This window comes from Uloborus diversus, chromosome 2 (assembly GCF_026930045.1).
Source record: "Uloborus diversus isolate 005 chromosome 2, Udiv.v.3.1, whole genome shotgun sequence".
Taxonomy (NCBI): Eukaryota; Metazoa; Arthropoda; class Arachnida; order Araneae; family Uloboridae; genus Uloborus; species Uloborus diversus.
The window spans coordinates 121,654,069-121,680,535 of record NC_072732.1 but is presented as its reverse complement, the minus strand read 5'-3'; the positions used below and the strand labels follow the sequence as shown (position 1 = coordinate 121,680,535).

Genomic DNA, 26,467 nt, shown 5'->3' with positions numbered 1-26,467 from the left:
TATGTAAGATATGTTCAGGGCCAGATTTGGAAGTGTGGAGGCCTCTAATCAGGGTTCGAAAAGATGGTCATATTTTCGAAAATATCCAATACTTTGATATACACTGCTCGACATTGAAAATGCATCACCAAGAAGAAGTGATCAGAAAATGATGAAATTTGGAAAATTAACAAGAGACAGCAAGGAATAATAAATGATCTTAATTTCAAAATGATTGGCAGAATGCAGAGCGAGAACGGCGTCGACTCAGTAGTATGTTGGACCACCGCGGACAGCGATACACGAAGAAACACGTCTAGGCATATAGTCAATAAGGGTTCGGATGGTGTCTAGAGGGATGGCTCTCCATTCCCTTTCAACCATTTGCCACAATTCATCTTCTGGACAAGGCAGGGACAGAGTCTGCAAACGGCGTCCAATCACATCCCACACATGTTCGATTGATGACAGGTCAGGAGAGTATGTTGGCCAGGGAAGCATTTGTGTGCCTTGGAGAGCATGTTGGCATATGCGAGCACTGTGTGGTTGGGCGTTATCCTGCTGAAAATTGCATTAGGTTATTGCCACCGGCCGTAGTACATTATTCAAGTATCGTTGGGCCGTCATAGTGACCTGAATACGAACTAGAGGTGATATGGAATTGTACTCATTTGCGCCCCAAACCATTATGCCACGTCATCGTGCAGTGGGACGTTCCACAGTTACTGCCGGATTAGATCAGTCTCCACGTCGACGCCACACACGTATGTGGTGACTATCACTGGATAAAAAGAAGCGGGATTTATCTGAGAACACGACATTTCGCCATTCTGTCATTCATGTCGCTCTAGTCCGACACCATACTAAACGTTGCAGTCTATGTTGAGGGGTTAATTGCAGTCATCTTAGCGGATGCTGTGATTGCAGACCACGTGCGACCAAAAGCCAGGAATTGGTTCTGGTTGACGCGGGAACATTCAGGGTATCTTGCACCTGCTGCAGAATAGAGGAACAAGTGACTTGTGGGTCTGCTACAGCTTGTCGGTGGATGCGTCGATCCACGCATTCTGGTGTCACTCTGGCTGCCCCTGCACCCCTCAATCTTGCCGCATTTTGTTGTTCCAACCATCTTCGGCACAGCCGATGCACCGTGCTTGCATCCATGTGGGTATCAGCTGCGATTTGACATACGGACCAACCTCCCCTTCTCAGTCCGATCACCATACCCCTCGTAAAATCGTCTATCTGCTGGAAGTGCCTTCATTGGCATTCTCTCGTGTTACACGTATCCTCCAAGATAAAAACAAAATTTCCTCGATAATTCTCCAGTCAGAAATAACGACACGAATATTGGCTATTCTGCAAGTTCCTTCCCTTATATCTTACTTCACGTGCGTCGGAGAGCTGTGCATTTTACATCATTTACATAACTCATTGATGTATGTCTACTTTAAAATTTGTATAAATTTCTGAACACTCCTTCTTGGTGTTGCATTTTCATTGATGAGCTGTGTATATCCAAATATTTTGATATGTATACGTATATATCCGACATTTTCGATCCGTGAAAGTTAGGATATTTTGTAAAAACTTTGTTTTGGGGCCCCCTTTCTTGTGGAGGCCCTGGGGCAGTAGCTCAGCCTGTCCTCCCCTAAATCCGGCCCTGGATATGTTATGCATGTTATTCAGATGGTTTATCATTATATAAATGAATTTGTTTGATGTATTTGTTTGAGATCATATTGCACCCTGGCAAGGAAAGTGACACAATACAAAACTTGTGGAAAACGTACTAGAGCCATTCCATGGAAAACGACAATTTTGTCCCACAGGTGACGTACATTTCATTAAAAATATTAATTTAGAGGGGTAATGAGCAAGATGTTGTTGCTTAGGAAATCACAAACGTATGTGTGAGTTCATAAGCAAAACATTTTGTCCTTACCTTTTAAAATTCTTTCTTTTTTTTTAATGATAATATAGGAGCCGTCACACGCGGAGCACAATGACCATTTTCAGTGGAATGGCCAAAACCATAATTTTTTTAGCAGTTTAAATTAATATGTCTCAACAAATGAGATATATTTCCTTTACGTTATAACATTCATTTTCAAAACCTACAATTTGTTTTGTCATTGCTATACTAATAGAGCAAAAATATTAAGTAATGCTAACAGCAAACTGCAGAAGTTGACTTTGGATGTTCCGCATGTGATGTATGCAAATAAGATCTATAACAAAATGTTGGTGAAATTATCGAGTTGATTTGTCCTTCCCATGACAGTGGAATGGCTCACTGGCTATTGATTTAAAAATTAAATTTAATGCCTTTTCTTGCCACAAAACTTACACAAAGTTAACTTATGTAACTGGTGAGCGGTGGTGTAAAAACAAAATAATCAATAGAGGCACATCATTTTAATTTCATAATTTAGAAGAAATATTTTTGAACTTTAAGTGTTCATTGTTAATTTAGACACCAAAAATTAATCAGTAAAAATCACATTATAAATGTTTTACGCATACGTCTGTCAACATATGACAAGTGAAAATTTCTTCTACATTCAATAAATAGCATTAATCATTGACCAATTTTTTTCCCCTTCATTCTCCTAAAATTACAGTCTTACCAGTAAAAGAATTAAGTTGCTGAATCTGGTTCAACCTTGTCAAAATAAAGCATTTCCCTGCATGTCAAACATTGCCAAAAAATGTTTAAATGTTTTCAAGTTAGAAATAACTTACTGGATTTTTTGTGCTTCAACATTGAAATAGTACTGTCACGCATGCTATGGCGCAAGTTTCATTACTGGTGAGGTGAGAGCGTTCCTCGATCAGTGGTTTTGGCTATTAGGATTAGAAACCAAATCATTTCAACTACTATTGTGTAAAACCTTGATTGTCTCCCTTGCTGTTTTTTTTTTTTTTTTTTTTGAGTTGTGTCACTGTTCTTCCCCGGGTCCGTTTTTGTATGAAAAAATAAATAAATGAGCTATGGAACAAAACAATATTTGCTCAAACTAACTTTGGTTTAAATTAATTTTTGTAGTTTTAACTATTATATCTACCTTACGTGTAATTAATTAAAGTGGTTGCATTGAATAAGGTTTTAACTTTTTCAAAAAATAAAAAAAAAGGTATTGTAATTACATATTAATTAGCTTTTCTTTCATTATGTAACAGATTTATTACAAGTAAGAAAGCACTTGTTTGGATCAAGTCTAATTCAAAAAGAAATTTTATATTATAAAACTCCTCTTAACTTCACAATCGTCATGCTCTTGTTTTCAAAATAAATACGGAAATAAAACTATCTTTTTTGATTAATATTCTTGAAAACAGACTGCATTTCAAACAGAATGCAGTTTCAATAGAAATTTTTTTGTATCACTAATTTTTAAAAATAGTTTTGCAAATATTAAAAGTCAGTAACTATTACCAATAATTATTAGAAATAAATGAATACTATTTCCTGATATCATACATAACTTAGTTTTAATAATGTTAATTAAAAGTTACAAAGCAATGGGTGAAAGTAAAATTTTTTAGTCTACAAATAGGTTTCTTTCAGTTGAGTGCGATTTATTTTGATAGAAGATGCTACATAATCATAGAAGTGTTCTTCACTTTCCCTGAAAAATTAGAAAAAAGTAGAAAAACATCACGAAAAATAAACAAAAGCAAGTTAATTGCAGTTCAAAGACAGGTGTAGCAATGCATAAAAATAAATTGCTTTTTTCAGTGTTGTATGTTAGAAAACTCAAAAGCAATGTAAAACTGCAACTAATAATAAGGATTGTTGGCTTGTGAATTTTTATGTTTTTTAATGTTTTCCTTATTTATAACAATGCATATTTTGTATTAGTACGCCGACACCAAAGGTGAAGTAGGTGTTTTGTCATAAAACTTTCTTTTCAAGTACAAAAAACAAAAAGAAAAAAGCGGCTTATAATCCCAAAATATATTTTTCCATTTCAAATTTAGTTGTACTTCATTACATTTGTACTTAATTTAGTTTTCATTAAGTAATAAATCACATGACATGTTTTAGAGTTATCCATTTATATAATACTGCTGTTTTAAACTTTTTCAAGCTGTTTTTAAGTCAAAGTGTTATAATTCCATTTAAATAGTTTTGGGAAATAGGGGCTTTCCATTACTCTAATGTTTGCTACAATATTATTAGTGTACGATCCAACTTAGATTGACCTACCCTCATCGAGTTTCCTAACAACTACGCATAAAAATAAGTAAAAATGTCACAAACATTATGGTATAGTGTTGTCTAAACAAAAGTGGCCCAATCACAGGGTTGTCCTGATTTAAAATTTCAATAATTGAGTAGTTCTGAAGATTTTCTGTAGATTCCCTACAGAATTTTGTAAAGTCATCCCATAATCTTTTTCCTGCAAAAATGTCGAGTTTTGAACCAAATAAGTATCATTTCTGGGAAATTTTGATCTACTTCTAATCAAAAACATCTGCAGAAAATTTTCAGATTCCATTAAAATTTGAAAATACTGTCAGCCCCGCTTAATCGGGTAACGGATAAACAAATACCCGGCTTATACAAATAAAATCTCCCGGAACCGAATGCTTCCCTATAGATGCAATGTTAAACATCCCCACTTAAACAAATAATTTCCTCGTATAGTCAAATAACAGGGATCAGCTTTCGCATACATTTTTGCTAAGAAAATTTTTGAATACGTTAAATATAAATAAGAGCAATCATTGACGTAAAAAATTGAAATAGTATTTTTCAGCAAACAACTGGTGGGCAAAACAACATTCATATTCCATTAAAGCATTTTTATTATTCTATCTAGTTTCTTTTATAGTTGCCATTACCGACAGACAGTCAATAATTAAATTAAAAAACACAACGAAATATAAACATCTCAGACGATAAGAAATTGATAAATATTGGTTACATAAAACACGGTAATTGAAGTTAGAAAAGTATTCTCAAAATACCTTGAGCAAGGAATCCACTATTATGGACTTTCTCCAAAAAATATGAACTGGAAAAAGGTGTCAAAACAAAGATTTAATGCCTCAAGTTGTAAGTTACATATTTATAACTAGAGGACCCGACAGATGTTGTTCTGTTCAAACTTTGTAAATTGAAAAGTTGAAAAATTTTAATTAACTTTCAAGTGTTTGAACCTTTTTATTGAAAAACATAAGTAAAAAGAAAGTGTTTTAAGCTGCTTGGAATCAGAATGCATATATTTATTACAACTTGATTTATCCAATGCCCACTGAGCTGTTGTTTCATAGATCTTCATTGAGTGTATGATTTGTTCCTTCAGCCATACTCAAAGGATAAAATCGTCCTCAGATATTAAGTGTAAAAAACTAACTACCCATCTAAAACAAACTACAAATTCCGCTACAACGTCCCCCTATGAAAAAAATAAAACAATCGAAAGGATGTTGTTTAAAAAAATGATAAAAGTAAAAACAGTTCCCTGAATAAGTGAAAACCACTCAACCCGCTCCCTTCCCGATGTAAAATAAACATTCTTCAACTAACATGACTAAACACTCTTTAAAAAACCAAAAACAATTCTTTGCAATTTAAAATATTTCGCCAAATTAGCAAAAAATACAATAATTACATTAACAGAGTTTTTAAATGCAAATAAATAATCCTGCAACTCTCATTTATGGACTAAGTCACCAAGCCACCACGTTACTGTAATCCAGCCGATCAGTGAACAAAGTAAACTCCTATCAATTAGAGGTCTGATCTTTTTGAACGAAAATTTTTAAATCCCGCTCTCTTGCTGAGCATTTGTCTCACTATCTTTCCTTCATACTTGAATGATCTTCATATATTGCCTAATTTGTTCTTTCTGCCAAAGAGAAAAATCTTCCACTGCACTGATCTTTTGTGTACAGAACTACCCTGTTGTTATTTATCTGGACAAAAATAAAATTTATTTCACCTTTAAATTCCACCGTCTTTTCCTTTAATAATGTAGGGGAGACCGGGGTTAGTTGTTAGACAGGGTAGGTTGTTACATTCGAATTTAAAAATAACCGCCAAGAGAAAATGACTTTCCTTTGCAGTAGATGATAGCATTCACCCATCTGTATTCCCAGACAATCACTGGAGTGCTTGCAGTCAGTAGCATGGAGAGTGGTCAAGGAAAATGGTTTTTTGAGTCTGGAAGTAATTTTTTCTTTCCACTGTTATTCTTCTATTTGTGACGAAGCCGTTGCAAATAACGAATTTATTTCTGTGCCACGCGAAAGCCTACATTTTTAGGTAAGTGCTGATGTATTTAAAAGTTTTGTACAACGATATAATACCAGTAATATGTGCCAAGAACTAAAGTGGCTTCGTATGGGGCAAGTTGTTACAATTTTGTTCGGGTTAGTTGTTACAAATAACAACTTGTCCCATGCAAGTTTTAATTTAATATTGTTTTCTTTTTAAATGCGACATGGCAGGGAACTGTAAAAACAAGACGGGCAGGGGCAAAACACCTAAAGAAACATACCTGGATGTGGCTAAAGAAGTAATTGCAGGTAGTTCATTACGAAAGGTAGCCGATGAATTTTATGACAATAGAGAGATTCTGTAGTAAGATAAAAAAAAATGCTAGTGGTGGTAAGTCTTATTTCTGATCTGTTTTATTGCATGATATAGTTCATATAAAGTACTGTAGTTGGATGACAAAAGTAATAATAGTAAAAATTCTGATATTTTTCATTCAGTGATTAATTTATTGTTAATATGTATAGTTGAATAAATAATAATAATTACTACAATGATAATAATAATAATAAAAAATAATGTATTATTCGAATGTAGTTCTTTCTCTAACGCTGCAGGAATGCAGAAGTGAAGACGGTTCGCAAGCAGAAACCATAGGTCAGCGTCAGTAAAAAATGGTTTGCAAGCCGAAGCTGGGAAACAAAAATCTGTGAAAAGGAAATTGTGTCTAACAGAGAAGAAATCAACAGACACAAAAAAAAAAAAAAAAAAGCAAAAAGGTGCATCTAAAAAGTGCGTCCTTCGGATGAAGATGAAGACTGGTTCTGCATAGAGCACTCAACGGCACTCAAAATCCAAAAAACCAACTAAACGGCTTCAATATCGTAATTTTGACAAATGGACATATGATCGATGTGCTAAAGTTTGATAAATTATATGCTTGTGAAAATTGTAATTTGCGGACAATGATAATGATGATGATAGTTTCCTAGAATAATTCATTAATGAAATAAATTTTGTAAAGCCAAAAAGTTTTTTATTTTTAACGTGGTTAAGAATTTTTCAAAACTTAACAGAATAAATCAGCTAAAATGTTTGAAATTCATTTCATCACTAAAATATATCTCATGTAACAACTAACCCCATGTACTGTAACAACATGCCCCATGGTGAAATAAGTTGTTACAATCTACATCTATTCAAAAACCTTTGAAATATTTTGGAGTAGTGGCTTCTAATCATTTTTAAAAAAATAAGTTATGAATGTTAAACAATCTGGATGTATTTTAAAGTTTAACGCATGTAAAAAATTTAAATAGTTTAGCGTAAAAAAAATATGGAAAAAAATTGTAACAACTAACCCCGGTCTTCCCTACTGATAATACATGAAATACACCTCCAGCTCAGCCAATTCCAGCCGAGGACTGCAGTTTCGTGCTTATTAGCAATAGGGGGGTAACTTACTGAATATACCTGCCTTGCCTTCAATACTCGAGTTAAACCGAACCATTGTTTCGGTCACTCGTCTGGTCAGTGCTAATTCTGTATTAGCTACCAAATTGTTTGGTACTCTAGGCTTCCTTAAGAGGTTTTCTACCTCCAGCTCAGTCACTCCTATGCCGGGCTGATGAGTGCTAATAAGCACGAAACTGCAGTCGTCGGCTGCAATTGACTGAGCTGGCGGTGTATTTCATGTATTTCTGCCTTAGCCCTGGCTATAGGGCGGTAGCTTATTGAATGTACTGATAAGTTTGATAATCCTTAAAGTATTTTTGTCATGGTGCTAAAACTCAGATGAATTTGAGCCGAGAAACAAATGTTGCTGGTAGGGTACTTCCTGATCATTTGGTTAGTGAAAGAAACCCGATTTCTTCCAGTACTTAACTATAAAATAGTATATCACAGGACCTAAAATCGTTGCTTTCAAGAAATGAAGGCTTCACACAGTATCTCTCTCTACGTTTTATCTATTCTCAATTGACATGTCACAGTACGAAATATCATTACAAAAAGCAGAGCTGGTTTTCTGATTGTCCTTTGGCATCGGGTTAAATATTTATTTCAGTTCTCACTCAACAATAGATTAAAATTAAAATTAATCAATTGGGAGCTATAACCATCCAATGTTTAAATTAATTAATTAATTTAATTTACAAAAATGTTTCCGATTCGATCCATCACGCTTCTAAACCATGCTCGTCACAGCTTAATTACACACAAAATTTTTTTATCAAAATCGGTCCAGCCGTTTAAAAGCCTTATGGTGACAAACGTCTGCACAGAAGATTTTTATATTAAGATTTTCTTATGTACTTGTAGTATATATGCTTAATTATTTTCTATTTTATTGATTACTTAGCTTATTTAAAACGCTTTTTAAGCAAAAACATTTTTTCTTCTATTACTTACATATTGATTTATTATTAAATTTTAAGACGGAAGTTGTCAACCAGGAAAGGTAAATAAAATTTCCCCACTTAATCAAATACGAGTACCCCGCTTAATCGAATAATATTTATTGGAACCAATGGTATACGTTTAAGCGGGGCCGACCGTACCTGCAAAAAATCTGCAGAATTTCTCAATTATTAAAACTTTAAATCACCACAACCCTATAATTTGGTTACTTTTGTTTGCATAGAGCATTCTATACCATTATGTTTGTAATATTTTTTAAATCTACTTTTTTATCTATAACTTAAGGGGAAATTGGATAAAGGTAGATCAACGTAAGTGGGTATCTTAGACCATATGAATCAAAAGTGTAAAAGAACAAAAATAAACAAATCTCTCTTTTTTTTTTAAATTTGAAATGTGTTCTTAAAGAATTTTATCGATTTTATGTGTCTTACTGGAGTTTTGTTCTCAATGTTTTTCAAAAAAAAAAAAAAAAAATCTTAGCATCAAGGAGATAATATTGAAAAATAATAATAAATTAAGAAAACAGATTTATGGAAATTTGGTAACCTATAAGAACAAATTATCAAGTGGGCTCAGGCCAAGAAGACCGTATAATGCAACATTCACATTGCGTCCGCACACCCGTCACCGACGTATAGTTTTCTTCCTAAAACCAGTTTTCGGCCGGCGTTGCCATGACAGCAAGCCGCATTGTGCGGGACCCGTCAACGTGCCTAGAAGCCAGTTATCTGACGGCTCTGACGTCCGTAGAGTTGGGAGTCGCATTTCATTGGTCTCCACGAGATGAGCGCGCTCTTACTATTGGGTGAGAGTATTGACATGTGCTTTACGCGCGTTCGAATGTATGAATGCTTCCCCCTGTTCGGAAAACGTAAGTGTGTCCGCTTGACGGAGCGAACGTGATGTGCGGACGCTGTTTGAATGTTGCATAAGTCGGCGCTTTTGAGCAGGACGGTTGTTATCTTCACCTGCATCAAGATGTATATACCCCGCCCCCCCCCCCCCATACAAAGTGGAGTACATTTGTTTTCTGATATATTATTGAGTTATTTTTCTACAAAGTTACACAATTGCTAATTTACCTTTTTGGAGCTTCGTTCGATTCTATTGCAAATGCATTTTTAGAATCTGCATCATTATAAAAGGATCTCCTGTGAGGTCGACTCTTTTTGATTGAATTTTCATGGCTTCTTGGTTCTTTACTTGCTTTGCCTGAACTTTCAGATTGGATGCTCAGTTTGTTAAAAATTTCTAAATAGATACACAATTAAGATAAATAAATACCTTTGTGCTGAATAGTAAAGTCAGACCAAACAACGTAAGTAGAAGCACAAATTTGTAAATTACACCAGACACGTGTTTCGGCGTTACAGGGAACGCCTTTTTCAATGCAAAAAATAATGAGCTTATGGATGAAAAGACATCCGACAAAAGCCAAGAGCAGATAAGCATGCAGCTTAAAAGATAAAAACAGCGGATTAGCTAAACACCAATGACAAAGTTATAAACCGATCAGGAACCAATAGGAATGCAAGCAAAGGCTAGGAGCTTTCTCTTAGGTACGACCCAGAAAGAAAGAATTCAATTGGACAAGGATTAAGCCGAAGCTTCAACAAAAGGAAAAGAAATTGTCAGTAACCGTGAACCGCAAGAAAGGAAAAGCAGAATGGAAACCATGAAATAAAATAAACAGAAACAAAAAATATTCGAAAAAAGGAAAAATAAAGATAAATAGAAGAAAATTGGGGAGGGGGGGGGGTGTCAATCAAGACAAAAAGGTAAAAATAAACAAAGGAAGATAGATAAAAATGAGTGGAAAAAAAAAGGGGGGGGGGGGCAAAATGCCCCAATTCATCAGATCTTGACTTTTGGGAATCCTTTCATATTTTGAGGAACAGTTCTAACTTAGTTAACGATCTTAGTGCAGTTCCATATTTTTCTAACATTTGGCTCCCATATCTTTAATACTGTCCTTTCCCCATTCCCCCCCCCCTTTTTTCCACTCATTTTTATCTATCTTCCTTTGTTTATTTTTACCTTTTTGTCTTGATTGACACCCCCCCCCTCCCCAATTTTCTTCTATTTATCTTTATTTTTCCTTTTTTCGAATATTTTTTGTTTCTGTTTATTTTATTTCATGGTTTCCATTCTGCTTTTCCTTTCTTGCGGTTCACGGTTACTGACAATTTCTTTTCCTTTTGTTGAAGCTTCGGCTTAATCCTTGTCCAATTGAATTCTTTCTTTCTGGGTCGTACCTAAGAGAAAGCTCCTAGCCTTTGCTTGCATTCCTATTGGTTCCTGATCGGTTTATAACTTTGTCATTGGTGTTTGGCTAATCCGCTGTTTTTATCTTTTAAGCTGCATGCTTATCTGCTCTTGGCTTTTGTCGGATGTCTTTTCATCCATAAGCTCATTATTTTTTTGCATTGAAAAAGGCGTTCCCTGTAACGCCGAAACACGTGTCTGCTGTAATTTACAAATTTGTGCTTCTACGTACGTTGTTTGGTCAGACTTTAGATACACAATTGTCTTAAAACATTTCTGGAAAATAATTCATCGAAATATTAGCAACTTAAGAAGCTAAAATGTTTGCCTTTGCGCTGAAAATATCAAAAAAAGTGATAAAAACATTGAAGCAAATTTTAAAATTAAATATAAGCATGTGTTTAGGGGGTTACAAAAAAAAAACCCTTTGTTTATGCGCATAAACATGTAAACTTCAGGATGAAACTTTTCATGTTCGGATGAGTTTCTTTGCTCCGATCGACTTTATCCCGAAACTCAGTTGATGAAAATGCTCCTTGAAACCATTAAACAAGTGTATGTGCAATATTTTTGCAAATTTGTACTTCAATTGCGATTTATGATTTTTTTTTATTGCACACACTTTATTGACAAGTACAGTTACATTCTTTATAAACTAAAGTGCAATAATATTGAACAAATTCCCCTTTGACCACACTATTAATTAACCCCTAAAATTTTTCTCTTTCATAAACAGTATACTCGTAAGAAAATATGGAATCCATAGGATTTAGTTCCATTTGTTATAAATATCCATTATTATTTATGCAGTTTTAATGCTAAAACCGAAAAAATACAAATAAATACAAATACAAAAGCGACGACCAGCAACAGGCTCTGGGCCCAGCTAGACTGGTCCTAGTCAATTTACAATCCCCAGTGAAGATCAATGGCCCTCTTAAAACTGTCTACTCCCTTGCTCATTACCACACCTCTTCCGGTAAGCTGTTCCAAGGTTTCACTACCCTGCTATAATGATAATTTTTCCTAATATCCATGTTAGCCTGAGATTTAAATAGCTTAAAACAATGACCCCTTGTCCTGTTTTCAGTGCTTAACTTCAGCCCCGTAACATCTTTCATTTTAATAAATTTAAACAACTGAATCATGTCCCCTCGGTCTCTTCTTTGCTCAAGACTGTACATTTTTAACATTCTAAGCCTGGAATCATAGTCTAAGTGAGAAAGTCCATTTATTAGCCTTGTAGCTCGCCTTTGAACCCTTTCCAATACATTAATGTCTTTCTTAAGATAAGGAGACCAAAACTGAACAGCATACTCCAAATGAGGTCTTACCAAACTTCTATATAAGGGCAGAAGAACTTCTTTAGATTTGTTTGAAATAGATCTATTGATAAACCCAAGCATCTTATTGGCCTTGTTACTAGCGATGCTGCACTGTTGGCTAAACTTTAAATCCTGACTTATTAAGACCCCCAGATCAGTAACTTTGTCTGCCTGACTAATGACTGAACCTTGCAAATAATAACTTGTATACTTATTTCCATGTCCTAAATGTAGCACTTGACATTTCCCAACATTAACAGCCATACCCCATTTATCAGCCCACTCCGTAATATGATCTAGATCCTCTTGCAGCTGTTTTGCTTGTTCTTCATTATCTACAGTCCCCATAACTTTAACATCATCAGCAAAACAATTCATGTTCCCAGAAATATTTTTGTGAATATCGTTCATAAAAACAATGAACAAAACAGGCCCTAACACTGATCCTTGAGGAACCCCGCTTAAAACCTCACTCCAATTAGAGTAATTTCCCCTTACAACTACCCTTTGTTTCCTTCCGGTCAGCCAGTTTTTTACCCAAATGAAAGTTTTCCCTCCTATTCCTATATCAGCTAATTTGCTAAGTAGAGCAACATGCGGTACCTTATCGAAAGCTTTTTAAAAATCAATGTAAACAACATCTACAGGCTTCTTATTGTCCAAAGCCATGGTAACTTTGTCATAGAAATGTAATAAATTAGTTGCACAAGATTTACCTTTCCTGAAACCGTACTGAAAACTAGTCAATAGATTATTAGTCTCTAGAAAATTTACTATCTTAATTTTTATCAATGTTTCAAAAATTTTGCAAACCACCGAAGTTAGACTCACAGGTCTATAATTTCCCACACTCCCTTTAGACCCTTTCTTGAAGAGCGGTGTAATGTTAGCCAGCTTCCAGTCCTCTGGCACTGTCCCCGAGTTGTAAGAAGCATTGAAAATATTTACGATTACATCTGCTAATTCCTCCGCACATTCAACTAAAATTTTTGGATAAATATTATCAGGTCCCGGAGCCTTAGTCTCTTTAATTTTTTTCAAATGAAGTAAAACGTTATCCCTGGAAAATACAAAGTCCTCAAGCTGTACTATAGCTTGTGTCTTGTTGGTGTCAACTGTTGAGATACAGTTATCGTTAAAAACACTCGAAAAAAAATTATTAAGAACATTAGCAATATCACTATCGTCCTGAATTAAAATTCCGTGCTCATCAACCAGTGGCCCAATATGACTATTTCGAACTTTCCCCGAATTAGCGTATGCAAAAAACCTCTTGGGATTCCTGTTTATGTTATCTGCCAGTCTTTGCTCCAACTCTCTTTTCTGAATCCGTACCAAATACTTAAATTTACGCCTTGCCTTACAATATTGGAGCCTATCTGCACTGTGACCAGTTTCTCTAAACCTATGAAAAGCAGCTTGCTTGTAATTTAGAGCGTCTTTAGTTTCCCTGGAGAACCACATTGGCCAAATTTTAGTGTTGGCACCCTTTCTCCTAAAAGGAACATGATCCCCAACCGTTTTCGCTAGCTTTTCCTTAAACTCTGCCCACTGAAGATTCACATCGCTATTGTCCAATCCAGAAGAAAAAACTGCTTTCAAACTCTGTCTAAGTGCCACAAAATCAGTATTTCTGAAATTGGGCACAAACCTAAAATTCTCTACTTTGTGCGTATCAAATTTAATCCCAAACCTAATACTGTTGTGGTCACTGTCTCCAATGTGTTCCCCTACACATAACCCCTGAACAGAACCTTCCATATCACAGAAAACTAGATCCAAAATCACGTCCTGTCGAGTACCCTGAGTTACAATTTGATATAAAAAACAGTCACCAATTACTTTCAAAAATTCCTCTTCTCTGCTATTACTATGGTAAAAATTATTCCAATCAGTTCCTGGAAAATTAAAATCTCCCATTATAATGACTGACCCCTTGCTTGAAATGTCACTAATAATACTAAACATCTGTTCATCTTGACCCTGGCTTAAGTTGGGTGGCCTATAAATGTTCCCTAAACGTAGTTTATTTCCCTTATTGCTCATCAACTCCAGCCAAATCATATCAATCTCATTAGGTTTATCATTAATTATTACCAATTCATTGCAAGTTAAAGTGTCTCTGACATAAAATAAAACCCCACCACCTCTTTTACCTACTCTATCTTGTCTAAACAAATTATACCCAGCAATAGATAATAAATCATCATCACTTTTGGTAGCCCATGTCTCAGTAACTCCAATAATATCCAACCTCTCATCTATAATTATGCTTTTCAATTCTTCCATCTTGTTCCTAATACTACGAGCATTTGTATAAAAAACCTTAAGTAAGCCCATCTTACTTTTATTTAATGCTGCACGATTATTTGAATCCCAACTGTTAAAATCTTTTCTCTTATTAGCCACCCTATTTCCGTTTCTACTAAAATCCAAATAGTTAATAACCTTTCGAATTCTGCTCCTAAAACCATGCCCCCCATTCCAACTTAGTTTTTTGATTCTGAAGCCTCTAAAACCAAACCACTAACCATTTTGACCCCTGTAGAGCTCAGATGCAGGCCATCCCTAGCAATCCAATCGCGTTTACATTTACTCCACACATCAATAAACCTGATACTACGCTTAACGCAAATATCCTTGAGTATCAGGTTCATACACCTAGCCCGTTGGTTTAACCAACTCTTATGCACTCCATACCTGGGAAGCAAACCAACCACTTGGACATTTGCCGAACAGTTGGTTGCTTTGTCCAACAGGGAATCCCATTCCTTTGTAAACTCATCGTTGTTACTATGGCCTACATCGTTAGTTCCCACCCACAAAGTAATTTCATCCTCTTTATTAAATACCCCCTTCTTTTCAGCAACCCTATTTACATCTCTCACCTGAGCCCCTGACAAACAACATCTAGCCACCTTACGTCTAACTCTGCCTATTGAGTTTCCCACCTCACGCACCATTGAATCTCCCAAAATTATACCCTTAGTTTCCCAGTCTGTCACCTCAGCAATAGCTTTAACCTTTACCTCTGGAATTTTCCCACTATCTAACACACAGCTAATGCCCACCTCCTTTTTACTAACTTCCTCCTTTACCTCTGGAATATTCCCACTATCTAACACACAGCTAATGCCCACCTCCTTTTTGCTAACTTCCCCCTTTCCCTCTGAAGTGTTTACCCCATCTACACTCCTACAGCCTAATGCTAATTCACCCTCCAAAGTAAGCATCCTAACTCAGATTTCTGAGAGTTCAACACAGTTAGTGCAAATGAAATCCTTCTCAGACTCATCCTTCCCCTTAAACAAGCAGAACATCTGACATAGGTCACAAGAAATCCACTTGTCCCCTTTACCACTTTTAACCTCCTTCATTATAACCCCCATTCTAGCTCAAAATGATACACTTAAAAGTCAATATAAAAATGCAAAATTGAAGAAATAAAACTAATTATTAGAATTAGAAAGCATTGGGAGAAAAAGGTACAAAAATTACAAAATCCTAAGACAAGCAGTAAATTAAAATAAACAAGTTACACACTTAACAGAGCACTCAGGCTTAACAACATGAAATCAGCACATTTTAGGCTTAGCTACAAAGAATAGAAAAACACCTTAAGAAAGCAAGTAAATCAAAAATAATACTTAAAAGCACAAAAATACTTAATTATATGATAAAATACAATAAAAATACTGAAATTAAAGCAGTAAAATAAACAATTACAGTAAAAAATCACTTATCTAAGGATCAGCAAAATATCACCCCAGCAACAGTAGCGCCCTCTATCGGCGTTTTCAACAATGAACTACTGCTATGAAAATTTCTATTTAGGGAGGGGAGGGGATACTTTTTAAATGTTACATATCTTACTTTGTACCAGAAGGGGGGGGGGCACGTGCCCCCCAACTTGCTGGGCATTTAACCTTTTGTCCCAGAACTATAAAAAAAATTGGCACAAAAATAAAAAAGAGTAAGGTAGGTGCGAGTAATAAGGCCTACCTAAGGGAGATTTGGAATAAAATGGGAAGAAAAGGATCCGAATCAGCAAATTGCAAATTTAATTAAAGTACCATTCAATTACTACACGAAAATAACAAAAAACGGCCTTTCTTGCCGAAAACAAACATAAAATTAATTATTTAAAAAAACCTTGCAATTAGGCCTTATTATACTACGGGAGGGTAATAAGGCCTAATATTTTAATACTCGTAAATAATCAAAATAAGCTATTAACATTGGTAATTGAGAGCATTTGTAATATCCTTAAGCATTACTCATGCTGAAAATCTTCAAAATAACAAAAAAAAAAAAAAAAAAAATTAACAGCCGTTAGGGCACTCAAAAATATCTTCGTCATCGGCTGTCAAACCGACGCATTGCTCATGATACCACCTGTTGCATTTTGAACAGGGCCTCATGTCAATCATTTTATCCTCCTCACAAGCGTGACAGTACCAACTAGCATCGTTTTTTTTTTTTTTTGTTTTTTTTTTTATCGTCTTTCTTTGAAGGTTGACGTCATTTTTTGCTTTTTTCTCTTTTCTATATTCTTCAAACAGTTCTTTGGTGACTTTAATTCCTCGATAATTAATAGATTTTCTTCTTAAAATTGATGTTTTTTCAGTATTTTTCACTGGAGTACGCATAAGCTCCTGAAATGCCTTTTTTTTTAGTGGAGCTAGTGGTACATTGTCCTCTTCATCGTCCGAACTAGAACCGTAAACCATGCCGTACGTCGCTCCCGGAGGTTTGTTTGGGGTACTGTTAATTATTTCATCTTGTGCTGTCGATGTGGAAGGCCTTGGGGTTATTGGCGTGAGGGAGGTGCGAGGTTGCGAATTTTTTTCTTGAAATTTGTCAGCTTCGGGAGCTGGAATTTCTGTTAATACAGACGGAGCAAAAGCTGTTTCTGAAATAGCCTGTGGATTCAATGGATACAAACCAGTGGCTTTAAAGCCGCTTGTAATGTTACTATATGTCATGCATTTAGACCAGACATTTGAAAGAATAACATTAAACCGTGCCTTGTTGAGCTTTTTGTCTGGGTTTTGTTCCATAAATGATAAAACTTCTGCATCCCAGTGGTGTTCAAATGATCGATAGACGGCTTTATCAAGGGGTTGGAGTTCATGAGTGGTGTTCGAAGGTAAACAGTATAATGATATATCGAGAGAATCGGCGACTTCAACGATTGTTAAGTCTAGGTGACAAGCCGCTCCATCAAATATTAAAAGGGACTTTCCTGCACTTTTAAATCTAGATAGGTGTTTTAGAAATTCTGTAAAAAGTTCATTAGTCATGTAACCCTTTGTAGATTTTTCTACCAAAGAACCCGGTGGCAAATTATCATATAATTTCTGCCTTCAACCGTTTGCCTTTAAATATTATCATTGGTGGTATAGCAGTACCAACTGCATTTACACATCCAGCTATTGTGACACTTTCGGCGTGTTCCGAAGACTGTAAATGCACTCTTTTAGTCCCCTTCTTTGCCAAAACAGTCTGCTGGTGGTGAACTGTGAGACGGCAGCCTTTCTCATCCATGTTGTATATTCTTTCAGGATGACTTCTCAAGTCCAGATTATCATAAATTTCATTCAGTCTGTTAAAGTGATCATTAACGATAAATTTGTTAAGCTTTTGAGCTCTGGCCGGGTTCATAAATTGAGCTTTTCGTCTAGATATTTCCGGGTGTCTTTTCATAAATGCTTTAAACCAATCTTTACCAGCAACTTTAGCAAGTTTATTAAAATTATGCTTTATGTTATTAAGCTCACAAAATTTATAAACCAAGCGTCGGAGAATACGTGGTGTCACGGGCAACCCTACTTCAGCAAACCTCAAAATTCTGATGACAAGATCAGCTTCCTGGTCATCACTGAGAATAGATTTTCTACCAAGTGTTTTTTTCAAACTTCCGGTCTGGAGATGGTTTCTAATGGTTCTCCTGAGAACATTATACCTCACAGCTGCTTTATATGAGCTCAGCATACCTCTTCTTACTGCTTGGACAGCCGACACTAAGTCATTATCAGACCACAGTGCTCGTTTGGGGGGCATCGTGATGTAGGCACTAAAATAAGAATGAACCAAGTCGTAAACAGCCGCAATTACTAATAAACACTCATACCATGTTGAGAAAGGTTCAAAATAATATGCACAGCTGAAAAACTACGTTACAAAAAAAAGGAGTATAATAAGGCCTACGGTCAACTTTCGTAGGCCTTATTAGCCGCTGACGTCGAATTTAAAAAAATACAAAAAAGTACAATAATTCGATCATATTATTTCCCTCAGACATGAAATATCGATAGAAGCATTCACGACAGATAACTGTAGCGCAAAACTATGCATAAAAGTATGATATTACAAAAATTACTTACATTTCAATCTGACGATTTTTTATTATTCGTGTCTTACAAGCGTTCCGTGAAAATGAATCTGGGCTCGCTGGTCAAAACAACTGAGCATGGCGTTGCGACCAGTTTGAGGTGCCATCTGGGAATGTAAACTATCTACGATAGCGTTTTTGAGCGGCCACAACCATTTTAAATCATATTTTCGCTGTTTAGGCCTTATTACCCGACAGGCCTTAATACCCGCACCTACCTTATGTTTTTTCCAATTTGTATGGTCTTAAAAATGCATTCTAGAAGATCTTTGCTAATGCTAGGGTGGAAAAGCGACCTGGGGGCGTCTTCCCCGGCCATTTTTCGAAATTGTAGTTTGAAAAACACAATTTTACATTTTCCTCTAAACATTAAAGGGTCAGAGTTTTGAGGTTCTTTCTCAAAATGTTTTCCAAATTGTTGTTCTAAAAATGCAGTTTTAGACGATATTCGGAGATGTTAAGGAGAAGAGAGATCCGGCAGCTTCCTCCCGGAAATTTTTCGAAAATGAACAATTTCAAAAATGCAATTGTGAGCCACTTTTGATATTGTTATGAGGACCGGAAATGTTTCAATATTGGAGCTCCAAAAATAATTTTTTTCGACTTTTAATGATGTTTGGGGTCAGTTTTCGGGAGCTTTACCCTAGTAATTATTCGAAATTAAAGGCCTTAAACGAAATTCAAGACTATTTTAAATTATATTGACGAGGGAAGGGGGGGGGGGGCGGACTAGTTTACCCGCACGAAGCATTCACTCTTAAAGGAAGAATTTTCTGATTTCAATGCAACGTCGAGATGCTACCAAAGCAATGCGTAGTAAGCAGTAAAATAAATATAAATTTATGCTTATACAAAGTTAAATTGCGATGCATCCTGTTTAAATCAATGATTTGTTTCCTGATTTTAACAACAACAGATATACAGCTTAGAATTCTGCTATAAAATTCTAAATATTGCAATTTGATGGAAACTTGGATATTCAAAAAATTCTGCTGAAGAAAAAAACCTATTAAAACGGTATTTTTCGGCCCAGATTTGAATCCACACTTTTAGTTTTACCTACTAGAAGTAACCATAAACAATGGCCCAGCTAAGTTCCAATTATTTTACTTAATAAAAAAAATGCCTTGTTCACGGAAATGAAAAAAAGAAACAAACTTTTAATATTTAAAAATCGAGGACAATTTAATATCAAAGTAGTAATTTTGTTAATTGTGCAAACAATCACCTATTTTAATGTTTAGTGGGAACATAATATTAAGCTCTTTTAGTTAAAGTACGGCTTAATTAGTAGTTTCAAATGCATGTTAGAAAATAGTATTTAGTAAATTTGAGGATATACTGGCAATTTATAATTTTGGTGGAATGCCTATTATTGATATATTTCCCCTCCATCATTTATTTTCACCTCAGAAATAATGACATTGATAAGGTCTGTCACGGAGGTGAGGAATTTTCTATTAATGTAGGCCCAATAGATACATTTTTCAGGGAAAAAATATTTTCCTTCGTTGCTACAATCTGCACATGTTAAGCATGTGAAAATATGTTCACTTTTTTTCTTAATATTAATTTACATCCCTGAAATTTATGTTCACGGAGGTGAAATGTCAGAATAATCACACTAAGTTTTTAAAGCAAAATCTATCTTCTTGTTTTTCGACAAAAATCTCACAACTTCAACTATGGCTAAAAATAAATAAGGGGGCTCCCTTGTATCATGGAAAATAAAATTTGATGTCATTACTGCCACGTGTTAATGAGGAATGGCATTTTGTGTTTAGGTAACGGAGGTGAGAATTTATTGTGTGACATGACTCCTTGTCCTACTAAAACGAACTAAAACACAATATTAAAAAATAAAATATACTTAAATAATTAGTATTTGAGATACTTGTGAATGGAGTAATAAATAAATAAGTATATGCTTTCAATTAAACGAGTCATTAAGCAACATAAACAGTCACACCAGGTGTGTGACATGCCACGAGGAGGTGAGAATTCACACATGTTGTGAACCAAAAATATACTAAAATGAAAATTATCATTAAAAAAATGTTGGCAGGTTCATTAAGATATATTTTTGATCAAATTAAAAATCATTGTTAAATGAATTCTTCCTTAAAGTTTTTACTGCAAATCCGTGTGACAGTAACGTTACACTTTTTGAAGAATGACCCATAAGCGGTGCCCACTGTATCAGAAACGTCAAAAATGTATGTATTAATTAAAAATAAAAACAGAGAAGCAAAATCTTCATTGCAGAACAATTTGTGTTCGTTCACAATTTGATTTTGCAGAGGAAGAATGTTTTTTTTTTTTCATTTATTAAATTTGGAATTATTGTTCACTTTTACTAGTTACATACATAGGATTATCTTCCATTGACACGCTGGACCCTCCCCTTGTATGCGCCATTGATTCTTAGAAGGCATTCTTAGGCGGAGCAACAACCCACAAACGCACATACATACATACCAGTAGCAGAACTTTCTTCAGAAGATTCCAGAACTCCTCCATAGCTGCTCCCACGTAGTGGAACCGGAGGCCCAGATTGCCGTTTAGGCCCTCGCACATATTCATTTTCTTCAATAATAGAATTCACTGACTGTGATACTTGCTCTTGTTTCTCGTTGTCGGTGTAAAAGGCACTTTCTGAATCGAACAAATCGTCTTTACTGTCGGTTTTTTGTTCGTATGAACAGCTAAAATGATGAATAGGAACATCATTGATAAAAATATTTTTACTGCATAAATATTTTAAGAAAACAAAAGAACTTTTTTTTTCCTTGATTAACTAGGGGGCTCCGCCCCCTGCTCGCTGGCGCTCGCCAACCCCCGAAGATTGCTTCGCAATCTTATTTGATCCGCAAAGATTGAAATCATCAATTAAAAAGGAACAGATTAAAACGCATTATGAGTTCCTTTTTGGAACAAAAAGCAACCCTTCCCCGGGTTTCAAAATAACCTGTACTAACTTGCAGAGTGGTAAAAGCTAAGGGGCTCCTGAGCATTGCAAAACTGCAGTTTTGCACGTTTGAAAAGTCGCTTTCATATTCGTGGTCTCTATTAATATATTTTGCCCTTTAGGTCGGGTTTTGAATTGAGTTGAGCCTAAGATTTTCCGTTAAAATTGAAACCCTTAAAATTTGTGAATAAGAAAGTAGAAACAAACCAATCTGAAAGACGTAACTATAGCAACGCCAAATAAAACATCAATAATTTGAATGAAGATGATATTTTTCGAACTTGATTAAAACGGCTTGTAACTTTTTTTTCCTGTGGAGATAGAAGCTTAGCTTTTCGACCTTCAGTCGAGTTAGATCTGGATTTAAAAAAAAGCCGCTCTTTCCAGTGTTGTCAAAAGGAAAACTGTGGGACAAATCCTTCAATTTTTACTGGTAGATTTAGTGCCTAAATTTCAGCTGAGCCTAAAAAATTCGAGCTAAAAAACGCAAATAATTACCGCCGTAATTAAGTTAGAGCATTGAAACAAATTGCATAGAACGCGGAAAATTGCACCCTTTCCAACGATACACAATATTAATATGTGCAAGTAATTTTCACCCCTTTAATAGGCAATCTACGCGAAATTTGAGCTTAAAAATTTAATAACAAAAAAAAAAAAACTAATTCGAAATTGAAAAAGGCAGAACCCCACAAGTGCAAACCACCGGGGTTCGAAGTAATCTTGTATAAAATTTCAAGACTGTAGGTGGTATGGGTCTCCTGGCCGAAACTAGGAGCCCTACTCGGAATTAAAGTAGTATAAATTTGCCTGGGGGGGGGGGGAGCAGGTGACGATACTGACAAGGGGCTCGATTTGGCTCTCGGCGGTCCTGGGGCAACCTCTTTTCTAGTTTCTATCACTTGCACGCCACGCCGTCACATTGGAAGCGACATATGTGTCATCTACCTGTCAACCTAAAATCTACTATAATCATTTCGGGCTTTGGCCAAGGATTCCTGGTCACCTCGCGAAATGGCCAGCCAAAGTAGAAAATGCAATATTAATTGCAAATATTTCGGGCTTCGGCCGAACCTCTTGGCCAGTTCGCGAATTGACCAGCCAATTCGCGTACTGGTCGAACTTCGGGCTATGGCCGTAACGTATAGATAGAATAGTTTCCAGAAAAGGGCAAACTGTTGTTTCCATTTGCTTTTAGATCTAAGAGTACTGCTCTATCCTTCAAATCTAGTACATATTTTTTCTCTAAAGAAAAAAATCTTGAACTACGAGTATATTAAAAGTAAATACTCTAAATAAGTTTCAATGAAATAAAGTAGGGAAATACTGAATGACCACAATGATTTAAAAAAAATAGTATTTGATAGTTTTTAAGAAAGCATGTTATTTATTTTTCAAAAGAAGAAAAAAAAAAGAAAGAAACTCTCGGAAAAAAAAACTGCACGAGTATTTTTTTTCTCCTTTCCCTTTCTGCTTGCGCCTCTGATATAAATGTAATAGATAATTTTTTCCGATAACGTTTATGCCACCTGGAATTTATGGAACCTTTGGTTAAGAATTATCGGGAAAGATAACTATCTCCCCTTTTCCCTGACTCATAATTTGTTAACTACATAAATGATTGAAGAATAAGATGGTAACGTTTTTGTTCTTGGTAACATTTTTAGGAATCTGGTTTAGTTTAATAGTAAAATGGTAAGCCTTAATTTGTTCGCAAAGAAAACTTTTCAGATGAGAAAATGTATTAAGTGTCTGTGAAATCCCAGGTTTCAGAAAATGAAATACGGAGTTGGAAGTATCAAAGATCTGAATTACATTAAAAAAGAAAACCTTTTATTGTACTTAAAGCGGTTCTGAGAAAACGGTATCATAATGAGATGTTCCATGTACTTACTATTTTGAGAAATGATTGTTTTTCCAAGCCCACACAGCAATGAAAAAGCAAATAAATATTGGAATGGTAGCATAAATGCCTATTCTCCACCATAAACTATAATTGCCATCCGCTGGACATTTCTTTACCTTGAAGTAAAATATGCTTATTAGAAGAAAATTACGTATGCATAACGTCAGAGATATATATTATGAAAAAGTAAATGTGGGCTTAATTAACATTAAACTTTGCATTTGAAACATGATTATATGAATTTAAAAAAGAGAAAAAACATGGCTTTTAACAAAGTTAGAAGAAATTTACTGATAATTTTCTAAGATATTCATACCAATTCAGTGACAAAAAAAAGTAAACAAATACTGTCAAGTGCTCATACATTAGACAGTTTTTAACTTTGACTTAAAAGAGCATGTTTATTATGTGTATTAAATTTGAATTAAATACTTAGGATGCACCGACTTTCCAAATTGGCCGATTACCGATTAAACCACTGTTGATAATGGATCAATTAATAGTCATGATTTTTAATACTATGATTGATCCATTTTCGTTAATTTTTTTTTTAAAAATAATATTTCTAAATTTCATTTAATTTCTGTGAGCAAATTTTCATATTAATGTTGATAAAGTTACACTATGTTAACTAGGCATGAGATTTTAAATATTTAGTTAGTTGCCTGTACTCAGCAGATACTTTTAAATCAGCATCTACTTTTTGGTAACTATAAATACTTAATACGAGCCTTTTCTTTATTAGGAAAATTATAAGGTGATCTTAAGCACCAAGATAAGGGCGCAGGGAAAGGTATTGATATATGACGCATGTTGCAATATTGAAAATACGCATATTTATTCGAAACAGAAAAGTTAAATTAATAAAACTAATATTACTTCAACCATCAACTTTTATAACAAAAAAAAACTTAAAGCATGTAGGGTAGACCGGGGCACGTTTACGAGAATTTTTTTCAATGAATTTTCTAATTTTTATGTTTTAACTTAGGAAATTTTAGACATGGCGATTGTATGAAGCAGTTAATGCAGTCTAAATTGGTATATTTAGTTGTTGCTCAGTTTGTGCTTTTAACCGTTAAAAAAATTATTTTTGAGACCAAATCGGTCGACCCCGCACACGGGGAACGCTTAAGCATATTTATTTTAACACCTACCGTGGTTCTGTTAGTGTTTTGAACATAATGTCTTACCATCGTTAAAATAAAACAAATTTATTGCAGACTGAATAGTTTATAAAGTAAAAGCTGAATAATTAGGATACTGAATGAGCATGAAGACAGCACTACATTATTGTAACCTATAAGATACGAATTTGTAACTGAATTAAAAAATAAATGATGATTTTCAAAACTAAATAGCCTGAAGATACTTTTAAGGCTTGAGACAGTTCGGAGCGAAAAAAGCGTCATGACACGTTTAGAAGTAAGACACCGTAAGAACGTGCGTAAAGGTGCTCCGACGTCAACGCGCAAACTTGCTCCGTCGCTAAGTTTGGATTTATTTTTAACGTGAAAAAAATTTAATAACATTTCAGTTCACACAAGTACAATTCTCAAAAAAAAAGAAAAAAAAAAAAAAAAAAAGAAAAAAAAAAGAAGAAAATTATGCTAATTTTTATATATTTGTTCTTTTTTAAGTAAGTATTATTTTTTCACAATATGCTTCCAAACGTTCAACAAAAAACTTACTCAACTTGGTAGAAAACAGATTTTTATTTCAGCATGCTAGACCGATGCTCAAAAACTTGTGAGAATGTGTGCTAGAGAGCAACATCAATCTGTTATGACTGTTGGCTCTCCAGTTATAATTCGTTTTGAAAATAGGGCACTGTGTAAACGTGCCCTGGTCTACCCTACATGAATTTTTTTGCGTCAGTTGTCTGTTGCGTGCTCCCCATATTTTTTCCCTTTAAAGCTTACAAGTATTTTGATAGCTAATAAAAATTCAATCACAAACTTTCCAAACAATCTGTAAAAAAACTGAAACCGCATGGCGCTTTAAATATACATGGAGGTTAGATAAATTATTTTATACTCATTAGTTCATCTTAAAACGGTATGTTAAAACCTTTTTTTACATAAATACCATGCATAAACTTAAAAAAAAACCTATCGACGCATCTAAAATTGTGAGCGATTGGCAATAATAACGATCGTTCCTCTCTGGGATTTATTTGTGTACTAATTTAGTTAGAATCATTTAAACATTAACAGTTTCCGAAACAAATTTATGTTTCACAACAATACAAAGTTACTCTAGATAAAAAATCCTATGTCTCCTTACTGGACCCCCATTGTCTATTTCTGGCAGAAATACCACTAGAGCAATGATACTGAATGAATTTTATGTTTGCTTCAGAGAAACTTTCATTCAAAATTCTCATTATGATTACTACTAATACTGTCTTACGGCAACGATGTTTTCTAACAATGGGATTTATATTTAGACATTTAATAGAGAAATTACATAAAATGTACTATTCTTCACCCATAACTTTTTCTTAAGAACAAATATTGTCGATCAAATGTATTGGATCTAAGTTAGATCGTCCCCTATGTATTAAGAAAAATCATCAAAATCGGTTCACTAAATGAGACGCTATGACCTGACAAACAGAAACAAAAAACATGCATACAGTATGAACTTATAAACCGTCTTTTTTTTTTTTTTTGAAGTCAGTTAAAAAAATCACATACATTTAACTGTTAATGAAGAGTAGAATATGAATGAAATGACCTGAAAAAGAAACTATAATTCAAGCATTTTTCCTTTGAAGATGAGCTATTTTCATTTTATGTTAGGAAATGAGTAGCGTTTCAAATTTAACAATTGAGTTAAGGACTCCAACCTTGTAACCGATTGCTTCAGTGTTATTGTTTTCTTGTTCCAAATAGATTTCAAATATCTTTTCCAATTGTTTCCACGTAAAAGCTGCTTTTCCCTTTTCAGTTCCTTGTATTTTTAGCATCATATATAG

At 34.7% G+C, this 26,467-nt stretch overlaps 1 protein-coding gene across 1 annotated transcript; it reads right to left on the bottom strand.

Annotated features, from left to right (window-relative positions):
• Nucleotides 1-137: 137 nt before the first annotated feature.
• On the bottom strand, nt 138-26,467 carry LOC129216015 (uncharacterized). Its single transcript, XM_054850152.1, has 5 exons — nt 26,339-26,467; nt 23,476-23,603; nt 21,092-21,318; nt 9,712-9,880; nt 138-3,611 (listed from the first exon to the last, which is right to left on the bottom strand). Exons 1-5 carry the CDS (start codon nt 26,459-26,461, stop codon nt 3,530-3,532), a joined length of 729 nt encoding a protein of 242 aa, XP_054706127.1. The 5' UTR covers nt 26,462-26,467; the 3' UTR covers nt 138-3,529.